The 10851-nt window shown below is 49.5% G+C and overlaps 1 protein-coding gene across 1 annotated transcript; it reads left to right on the forward strand.

Moving 5' to 3' along the window:
• Positions 1-48: 48 nt before the first annotated feature.
• On the forward strand, positions 49-5023 carry ZIC1 (Zic family member 1). The gene is made up of 3 exons (XM_064152843.1): positions 49-1773; positions 2984-3147; positions 3643-5023. Exons 1-3 carry the CDS (start codon positions 798-800, stop codon positions 3838-3840), a joined length of 1338 nt encoding a protein of 445 aa, XP_064008913.1. The 5' UTR covers positions 49-797; the 3' UTR covers positions 3841-5023.
• Positions 5024-10851: the final 5828 nt, after the last annotated feature.

The raw sequence follows: 10851 nt of genomic DNA on the forward strand, positions 1-10851 counted from the left end.
CGCCTGCACGTCGCTCCGCCCCCGGCTCCCATTCATCAAGGGGGGGGACGGTGTCGTCTTTTCAATTCATTTATCTGCAGGAATGATTGCCGCTATCAGTCTCGCGTTCACCGCCCGGCTGAGGAGGTGAAAGTTTCTCCCCAGGAAGATAAACCGCAAAAGACAATATTGTGCATGATTTGCGCCTTTTTTTTGCAAAGCGGGGAAAAAAAAAAAAAAAAAAGGCCCCCCCAAAAAAATCGGGGAGAGTGTGGGGAAGCTCGAAGAGGAGAGAGAAACAATCTCTCGGCCACTTTGCAACATTCCTGTAGCCAAAATAATCACTGAAGGAAGTTTCTTTTTTTTGTTTTGGTGTTTTTTTTTTTCTTCTGCTCGTGTTGATCTCTCTGCGTTATTGTTATTTGCAACCAGTTTATTTTTGAGCCCACCCAACCCCCCCTTCCCACTTGAACCTCCCCGAAAAGTCAAAACAGAGAGACAGTGAATATTTTTTGGGCACATTTTTATTATTATTATTTGCAACTGCGAAGATCTCTTCCCCTCTTCCATACCAACCTCTTTTTTTTTTCCTTTTTTTTCCCCCCCTTCCCTTTCTCTCCCCCCCCCCTCCTTTTTTTTTCTTCTTCCCCCTGCGCTGATGCCGAAGGGGGTGTTTTTGATGTGGTTGCTTTGGTGGTGATCGTCGCTGACTTTCCAAAGAGGGTGTTTTCTCCGCTGCTGCTGCTGCTGCTGCTTCTCTCCGCGTTGTGTGTGTGCGCGCGTGCTTTTTTTTTGGTTGCTGCATCGACGCTGGGAAGATGCTTCTGGATGCTGGACCGCAGTATCCCGCCATAGGAGTCACTACCTTCGGATCCTCTCGCCACCACTCCACGGCCGATGTCACGGACAGAGAAGTGGGGCTGGGGATCAACCCCTTCGCCGACGGCATGGGCGCTTTCAAAATCAACCCCAGCACCCACGAACTGGCCTCGGCCGGCCAGACCGCCTTCACCTCGCAGGCACCCGGCTACGCGGCGGCGGCCCTGGGGCACCACCATCACCCGACCCATGTCAGCTCCTACTCCAGCGCCGCCTTCAACTCCACCCGGGACTTTCTATTCCGCAACCGCGGCTTCGGGGAGGCGGCGGCCGCCAGCGCCCAGCACAGCCTCTTCGCTTCCGCCGCCGGAAGCTTCGCCGGACCGCACGGACACACGGATGCCGCGGGACATATACTTTTCCCGGGGCTTCACGAGCAAGCCACTAGCCACGCTTCGCCTAACGTGGTGAACGGGCAGATGCGTCTGGGCTTTTCGGGAGACATGTACGGCAGACCTGACCAGTACGGTCAGGTCACCAGCCCGCGCTCCGAGCACTACGCCTCGACCCAACTGCACGGCTACGGCCACATGAACATGAACATGGCAGCTCACCACGGGGCAGGGGCCTTCTTTCGTTACATGCGGCAGCCCATCAAACAGGAACTCATCTGTAAGTGGATTGAGCCCGAGCAATTGTCAAACCCCAAAAAGTCCTGCAACAAAACTTTCAGCACGATGCACGAGCTGGTGACTCATGTCACAGTGGAACACGTTGGAGGACCTGAGCAGTCCAATCACATATGTTTCTGGGAAGAGTGTCCAAGAGAAGGGAAACCTTTCAAGGCCAAATATAAACTTGTAAATCACATCAGAGTCCACACAGGTGAAAAACCTTTCCCCTGCCCTTTCCCAGGCTGTGGCAAAGTCTTTGCCAGATCAGAGAATCTCAAAATACACAAAAGAACTCATACAGGTACAGTAACCTTCTCTGTAGCTTTTCTCTCTGTGAGTAGAAGCGCCGAGCGCCGGGGTTGAGGCGGTGGGGGGTTGGGTGTGTGTGGGGGGGTGGGTGTCGAGGCGGGGGGGGCGGAATCCGGACCACTTCTTGACTGAAGGCCTGGCTGGGGGGCGAGTATGGTCTAGAAACACCTATTTTTCCAGTCCGAGGCAGGGTCGGAGCTCTGCTGCAAAACGAGCTCGATCACAGGCACATCAGAAGCAGCAGCAACAACAACAAAAAAGAAAATTATCCTTGCCAAGGCAGAATGGAAAAAAGGGCAGGGTTTGCTGATGGGATTTTTAGAGCAGAGGCAGGGTGTATGTGTATGCGTGTGGAGAATCGTAGCAGCCTGTCTAGTTTTAATTTATAGGTTTTAATTAATTGTTGTTCGGCAGTTTTGACTGTGGCGTGATGAGAAATTGTGCTAAATATCGCAGGCAGCTCATCCGTCTCCCTTCAGCAATTCAGGGCTTGGTAAATATTTAATTCCTAGGAGTGATTTTAAATAAACCGAGCAGGGCGCGTTAGAGTGCTATTGTTGTGCGGAAGGAAGGTTCCGGGATCCCTAAGAACTTTTCGCCACCGCGGGAGATGGAAATGCAGCAGCTGGGAGAGCTCTGTCCCACCCGCTCCCACTCCCGAGAGCCGAAAAGCCAGCGCCGCTTTCTCCAGCGCTTTTTGCAGGGGGGTGATGGGACTGCCCTCGCATTTTATTCCTTGCCCAGATAATTTTCAATAATGCACGAAAATACAGAGGAAGGGGCTGGGGTTGATGAGAGTGTAAAATATAAGGGAAATGAGCTATAAAAATGGAAACTAGACACTGAAGATCGCGTGTAAATACCACCACTCCTGCTCTCTCTCCGAGCGTTGCGGAGACGGAGAGGTGCCCAGGGATGGGGCTGCAAACAAAACTCGCCCTTCCACATGGAAAAAAAAAAGTTATTTAGCTCCTCGCTCACGCTCATCCGAAACAGACGCTGAGCAGGGCTGAGAGTTGCGGAGGACGGAGAAGAGAAGCAGGGGTTTGTGATTTGAGTCTCGCTGAAGTTAGAAAGTTGCAAGTGTTTGAAATGGAGAGCTGAGCTTCCGTCCGATGGTGTAATGGGGACAATGAGCGATCCAGATGACCCTGCTTAATCAGATCCGTTTTCCCCCCACTCCCCCTTTCCCTCTGCAATAGGTGAAAAACCATTTAAATGTGAGTTCGAGGGCTGTGACAGGCGCTTTGCGAACAGCAGTGACCGCAAAAAGCACATGCATGTGCACACTTCCGACAAGCCCTATCTCTGCAAAATGTGTGACAAGTCCTACACGCACCCCAGCTCCCTCAGAAAGCACATGAAGGTAAATGGAGGGTGTCTGATGTGCGGGGCTCGAACGACGACGCGGGCCTGGCCGGGGAAAGGGCTGCGGGGACGGCGGGCAGGAGCGCCCGGGCCGTGGGGCGGCGGTTCCTGCGGGCGGAGCGCGGCCTGGGGCCGAGACCGGCTGCGGGGCTGGCTGAGTGGCTAGGCGCTGCTGTGGCCCGGCCCAAGCATCCGCCCAGGGTCCGCTGGGCCGCGCCGCCCCCTGCCCAGCTGCGATGAGCCCTGGACCCTTGGGCAGGGCCTTCTGTCGGTGCGTTCTGTCTGGGAAGGCGAGAGAGGGCAATGCGAGGAGGCAGCCGGTGGGCGCTGTCCGGGCCTTCTTGGCCTGCCAGGGGCCGTGGCCTCGGGGGAGTCCCGCGGGGATGGCCGAATGTTGGGTCTCGTTGTTTAGAGCATCCTCAGCCGAAGGCGGCCTCTGCCAAGGCCTCTGTCCTGCGCCGCTTTCTATTTCTGCCCGGGTTTTCTCTTGCAGGTCCATGAATCATCCTCGCAGGGGTCCCAGCCTTCTCCAGCCGCCAGCTCAGGCTACGAGTCCTCCACCCCTCCAACCATCGTGTCTCCATCCACAGAAAACCAGACTGCCAGCTCCTTATCCCCTTCCTCCTCCGCAGTCCACCACACGTCCAGCCACAGCACGCTTACATCAAATTTTAACGAATGGTACGTCTAAAACGCTAAACTAAACCAACAAAAACCACAAACCGAAACAAAACAAAAAAGCCCCAAGCGAGCAAACAAATATCCTATTTAAAGACTCCAAAAATAATGAACACTTTGAAATCAGAATTTAAATGAGCAAACGAAAAAAAAAAAAAAATGCTGCCAGTAGACCCAGGACTGAGTAATACGAAGACTTCATTAAAAAAAAAAAATCATTTTTTTACCACTGTTTTTATTTGTCTTTCCACATTTTTTCCCCTTTCCTTTTTTTTTTTTTTTGTTCTTTTATTTTTTTTTCCTTTTTACTGTTCTGCTCTGTTCCAAGGCTTGGTAGGCGGAGGGTTTAGTAGAATGCATAAGAAGACAAGGTTACCAGGGCAAATGCCAACTGTGTAGGGCTTTACTGGAAACCACTGATTAGAGATTTCCAACTGCATGTCTGCTCGGGCAGCGGCCTTCCTCTCCCCCCCTCCCCCCCCCCATCCCCTCTTGTAAATACAGAATTAATAGCTTCAAAAACAAAACAAAAAAAATTGTACTGTTTGATTTTGTAAATAGTTATATCGCAAGTTGAATAAGGGGGATATGTGGATTTGTGGTCTTTGCATATATGTGGGGGGAGGGGTGGGGGGCGGGAGCGGCGGTGGGGGGGGGCGGAGGTGGTGGGGGGGCAGAGGGAAGAGGTAGAAATTCAACTATTTGTACTGAATGGCAAGAATGTTCTAGTAAATGTGTACCAAAATGTGAATTACTTTGTATTATTACAGTCTAAACGTCGATCTAACAGAATATTATTGGTATTAATGTGCTTTTTTGTATAAAGTGCAACATTTCGTCCCAAAGTCCAGTCTAAGTAGTGCAGTAAAATGTTGTTACACGTCCTGTCAAGAAATTCGTATAGTGAAAGCCTGGATCTGCGTGTCAAACTGTTACATTTGTTTCTGTAAAGTGATATTAAAAAAGAAAAAAAAAAGAAAAAAAAAAGATATAAACTATATCTGTCCGTTGCTTTTGGCAAATACAAGAACATAATGTATATAAATCCTAATTTCCATATTTATCCGCATGTAAAGGTCCGGTTATACATGTTACAAGATATTCAATATTTATGGCTAGAAGAATTGGTATGTAAAATTTAGTTTACAGAACTGTTTGGTAACATTTCGTACCTTATTAAAGATTCTTAAATCCCATGAATTGTGGTAGGAATTATTATTCGCTAAGTCAACCTGCTGCAACTCCAACTAGCTTTAGGATATTAGAATAAAACTGTCCCAGTTTTTCACTGCTTTCCATTATGCCATCACTAAAGCAGCGAAGGTGATATAAATGTGATAAATGAAAGGATCCCTGCTGGCATTACTATAGTGTGTAATTAGTATTTATATCAAAATTTATGAAACAAATTTTCGGCCGCAGTATAATTTAAATGACCTTTGCAGACATAGAATAACAACCATAAAAATAACAGAAATAGATTGCATATGCCGCATAAATATTAATGTGGGAAGTTATTACATGAGAAGTGCTGCACTCCACTACTGCCCATGTATCTGCACGGACTGGGTCTCTAAATTAATTCGGATAACATATATTAGGAGATTTAAAACAGATGTGATTTCGGTAGCTATTTTAATTTAAGGGATCTATGACCATAACTAATTCTCAGGCAGTGGATTCATGACTTTCCATGGGCCTTTTACTCCAGGAAGTACAGCACTGTTTCATGAAGGCCGTTGTTGTTGTTGTTGGGAGTATTTTTTTCCCTTTTTCTTTCTTCCCCACCCCCTCCCTTTTTTTTTTTAATTTTCCTTCCCCCCTCATTTTTTAATTTTTTTAAACCCATCTCGATATTCCTTAAAATGTGTTGTTAATTTAAATCAATTACTTCTCGTGTTATGTTATTATTATTACTATAATTTTGCCAGTGTTAATAGCTTTCTAAAAAAAAATAAATCTAGGGGATAAGAATTATTTTATGTAATTTGATTATCTTTCTATCTCTTTTATTTATTTCTCATTTACTTAAGAAATTCGTTCCATTGGCTGGCGTTGATACAGTAAATTTGTAAATGAGAAGACAATATAAAAAAATCTAAATTACTTGTGCTTAATGACTGTAGCAGAACGCTTTTTCTCTAAATCAGATTGTCTTCCTTGCAGTTTAGTTTGATAGATTTGCAAGCTGTACTGCTTCCACTAACTTAGCTACGGTTGTTGGAACTGTTGGGCTTTGTTCCTGGTTGTAGCTTGCATGATCGCCCCATTAAGCAGACAACATATCAACAGACAACACAAATCATGAGGTTGGCTAAAGCTGCGAGGGCCTGTGATATGTCATAGAGTGAATTGCATAAACTGACCTTCCAGTAGACTAAGATGACACTTTAACAGCTTCTTTAAAGAAATATTATGTGTACAGCGAGTCAATAGCCATATTAACGGCTCGTGGGGGGAGGGGGTGCTGTGGAAGCCGGTCTCTGCTCAGATCCATGCGGGCGCTCTGGCTGTAACCCACCCACAGCACAGCCCGCCTACCTCACAGCAAAACCCCGCAAGTACTTTCCTTTGTCCGTAACATTTGGGGATCTCCTCCCTTCGAAAAGGAAAAAAAAAAAAAAAGAAAAAAAAAACAAACCAACAACAACAAAAACCGAACTCAAAGCCTAAACAAACAAACAAACAGTTTGCATTGCTAAGATGAAGCCCCACTCCTGCCAGCTCGGCATAGCCGGTTACTCCCTGCAGCACCCGTGGGAAGGCTTCGCGTTAACTTTACTTTCCCCAAACCGCGGTTATTCCAAGAATAACGCCAGTTCCAGGGAGAAGAGCGCCACCTTGCAGGGACCGGAGAGACAGAGAAAGTTTGAGCCCGCTGGGACCTAAGCAGAAAGTGTTGGTGCTTGAGGAAATGTAATCCACCGGACAAAAGCGATAGCGAAAATAAGTGTTTCATGCGCCGAAAATATTAATCTCTGCGAGGCTTTCAGGTTAACTGTCCCGCCGACTTGATGAGACAGCGGGTTAAAAAAAATAACCTGAGCGTAGCTAAAAAAACAACCCACATAAAACCCCGTATAGTAGAGACAGCCTGAGCCATCCCATTGTAAAATAAGCCCAGAGAAACGTGCGGGGGTTGAGATATTTTAAAGATGCGTTTTGCGGATTTCTTTGAACTCGTGTGAAGTCCCTAGTGGTCGCTTAACACAGAGCTGTTACTTCTGTGGATTGGAGCACTTGGTTAATGAGCATTCTTTTAAACTTTTGGTATGAGTTTTGTTTGAGCGTCCTACAGCAGAAAGAATTAATTTAATGTTGTTGTTGCTGTTTTTTTTCCCTTTGTTTTGTTGTTATTTTTTTTCTTTCCTTAATTTCCAACACCACCTCTCCACCCTCCCCCACCCCCCCCACGCCTTCCCCCCTCCCCCGTAATCTGGGATGGTGGTAGAGAACGGTGCGATACTGGTTGGTCGCCGTCCCCTATATATTCTGAATTAGGGACGATGGCTGAGGCTGGAATTGATGATGCTGGTTTAAGTCCATGGCGTGGTTGTGCTGTTCGCTTGGCTCTGGAGAGGAGAGTAATGCTTTGAAATCCTCTACAGAAAGAGGAGTGATTTGAAGGCAGAGAGGTTGCGAGGCATGTCTCGGCTGTTTCTGCGCTGTTTCAGTTCCTAAAGCAAACTTTCCTCTAGTAAAGAGCTCTGTGCAGATTTACTTGCAAAGGCTTGCGAGGCGAAACGCGAACTCCAGTTCTCCAGCCTGACGGGACCCATGATTTTCTTTCTAGTGTCTGGCTCTTGAGATGCTGGCAGGGTTATTTTTCTTGCGGGGGTTGTTACGTTACGAAGCAGGCAGGGGTTGCCTGCGCGGGGTGGTGGAGAGCTCACGGCAGGCCGTGCCGGCAGCTCCGCGCCGCTCCGTGCTGCTTACTTCATGGCAACCACAGCGCCGGGGCCCGACGTCCGCCGTCCACAGGCTCCCGCCGCCCCTGAGCAACGCGGCAGGGTTCGAGAGGGACTGTCTGGGGTGTGTGTGCGGGGGGATTGTGTGCACCGTCCAGTTTCGGGTGATGTGCCCGCGGGGCGCGCACAGCAGCCTCTGGCCGCGCTTGTGCTGTTTGCACGCAGAAAGTTAAATGCAAAACAATAATCGGGCTCTTCCATTTCCCCCTTGAAAGACTCGCCTTTCAGGTCGCTTTAATGGCTTGTGAATGATCGCCTGGATTTTTTAAAAGGCGAGTCCGGCATTCATGAGACAAAGTTCTCTACGCAGAGCAGTGTTTGGGATGGGGACACACGCTAACCGCTCGCCTCGACTTGCTTACCGCCCTTGTTTTAGCCGTGAGGAAGTAGCAGTCCCTGAACTGGTGCACGGGGAGTTTTGTTCATTGCTTTTCTGCCCACGCTGATAAACGCGGCCAGAAAACGTTGTAAGTTTTCCAACGTCCAGAGCGCTTGTTCCTTTCGGAGCAACTTTCAAGTGGAGGAAGTAGAGAGCCCGGCTGCGGGCCACGCAGCGGGCTAACAGAGAACCCCTAAACGCGCCCAGGTCGGCAGGATCCCCGGTGCGACCGGTGCGGAGAGGGAGCTCCGCTGTAAAGCCCATTTCCAATAGACAAAGATCCCCTCTGGAAAAGGCTGCTGGCACAGAGCAGAGTATTTCTGTTGACCCGGTGCTGAAAGACCCGGTGTGGATTTTACCGCTAGAGCTCAGAGGGGGAAGAATTTGTAAGCGATGCCTGCATGAGAAGGAGGTACCATTTCCTTGGACACATTGCATACCACCCGTATAAAATGTGTATGGGCATACACACACATATGCACCCCGCTCGCACACGAGTGTCCCGGCTCGTGCTCGCGGGTGGGAAGCCCCTTCAGCCCCGCACACACGCGCGCACCCTGCACCTCGAAATGAGAGACCGACCCCCGCCGCGCAACGCGGCGTCTCCTCGAGAAATCAGCACGTTTGCCACTACATGTGGCGATTCCCTCCTGAGAAGGGGTTTGGTGGCGGGGAAAGGGTGAGGACCTGTGGGAGGCCCGGCCTGGACCCGGCGCTGCTGTGTATCCCGGCCCGCGGAGTAGCTCCGCCGCACCCGAACTCCGTGCCTGGCCGCGGGCCGCCACCGCAGGAGCGGGGACCTCTTTGCGGGGACGAACACTGCCTGTTCTGTGGGTTTAGTTCACAGGGCACACGGTCATTGCTGCAGCTGCGTGCGCTCTCAGCAGAGTCAGAGTTCGTGTTAATGGTTTTATTACAGATTACATACGTACCTATATAAATATATACGCAACTCTCCATATTTACACGTAAAGACAGAGCGGTGCTTCTAGAAAGACCCACATTCATGTGTTTACGTGGAGGTGTATTTTTGAAGGCTGGCGTAATCTGTATTATTTAATGCAAATGTCTATGCGCGATGGCTTGAGTTTGTAACTAAATGACTTTATTTTCCAGATTCACCCAGAGACATAAATAGCTGAGATTCCTGTTTTGAACTAGCAGCAAGACAGTTTTCTTTAACTTGCTTTAGCTCACGTACAAAAGTGGGTTCCATTTCACCTCAAAGAGGCTGTAGTTTAGAGTGCATTGTTTATTAAAAAACGTCCAAGGTTTTTATTTGGTATCAATTTTTTTTTTCGTTGATAAAGTCTATGGGTCAGATTTGGTTCATCTTCGATAACAAGAAACACCATCTTGTGAAGCAAAGGGGCTATTTTTATCATGCAGCTGGAAGCTGTCATCAATTCATAACGTTTATTTCGGCTTTAGAACGATAGTATAAAATAGCATGAAGTTTCCAGATGACGCCCGTACTGCAGACAGGATTTTTCAAGTGTAATAAATCAAATTAATTACCTTTTAGATATATAGGATCGTACTACCTCTCTATGAAAGTGCCATTAAAAAAATGCTCGGTGTGTACATCTGTGCTGGTGCATGTGTTTACGTCTCGGGACGCGAACACGGAATTAGCTATCTGGGGGTGGCCAGAGTGAGGCAAAGCACATGATGAGCGGTGCGCGCTCTCCCCCGCGCCCACATACGCCACTCCGCGAGCCGTGAGCGCGGCTTTACTTAGCCAAAATCTGAAAGTTGTGTAGTGGCACGAATCAGGAATTGAAGATCCCCCCAGATCCTTCTCTTCCGAAAACCCAGTGAAGAAGACGGCCAAAGGAAAAAATGCAGGAAGGACACCCTCCCGTCCCCTCCAGCAAGGGCCCTCCACCCGCTGGGACCATGTGTTTGGCGTTTGCTATCGCCTCTTTCGGGGGAAGGCCGGGGGGCAGCGAGAAGGCACGGGGCTGCCGGGCTGGGCCCCGTTCCTAGATGTCGCGGCGCTGCGCGGGGGCGGTGTATACACCCCAGCGGCGGCCCCGGCGGCGCATGCGCGCCCGCGGCCCGGCTCCACGTGCTGTTGAATATTGATGACTCTCACCGCCTGCCCGCAACCGCGGAAGGTAACCGCGCCCGCTTCCGCTCCCGCGCAGGGGAGTGCCGTTGCCAGTCCGCCTCCGCGCCCGCCGCTTCTCCACCGCAGCCGGGCCCGGCCCGTCCGGGGCTGCTGCCGCCGTGCCGTCTCTCTGTGTGCGTCGGTGCACCCGGGGAAAGCACTTGCCCTCTTCCCTGCCTTCCCGGCACGTTGGGCATACGCGACCTCCTTCATTTAACGGGTGCTTTAGCAAATTACTGGTTCTCTCCGCGCAACAATTCTCGGCCCCAGTGTCCGCCAGACGAGTGCTCTTCTTGGGGCTTATGTGGCAAAACGTGATGGGCACAGTCGCCAGCAAAGTACAGTTTCAGAGAAAGCTTCCTGTAAATGGATTCCTTCCTGGCTCGCTCTTCTTAGTAAAATCTCCTTATACTGTATGGCCCATCATGCTTTATTGCTGCTCTATCGGCATCGTATGACGGATCGAAGGAACAAACGCAGAGTCTTGGCATTTATTCCGTTTGTAGGCTGCAGGGTTGATTTTTTTTTAGCATATAGTAATAATTCCCAGCACACATTGTTCAG

Source organism: Pogoniulus pusillus, chromosome 13 (genome assembly GCF_015220805.1).
Source record: "Pogoniulus pusillus isolate bPogPus1 chromosome 13, bPogPus1.pri, whole genome shotgun sequence".
NCBI lineage: Eukaryota > Metazoa > Chordata > Aves > Piciformes > Lybiidae > Pogoniulus > Pogoniulus pusillus.

Coding starts and splice junctions, on each gene's coding strand:
- ZIC1 (XM_064152843.1), top strand. CDS start 798: ATGCTTCTGGATGCTGGACCGCAGTATCCCGCCATAGGAGTCACTACC. Junction 1,774..2,983: donor ACACAAAAGAACTCATACAG/GTACAGTAACCT, acceptor CCTCTGCAATAG/GTGAAAAACCATTTAAATGT. Junction 3,148..3,642: donor CCCTCAGAAAGCACATGAAG/GTAAATGGAGGG, acceptor TTTCTCTTGCAG/GTCCATGAATCATCCTCGCA.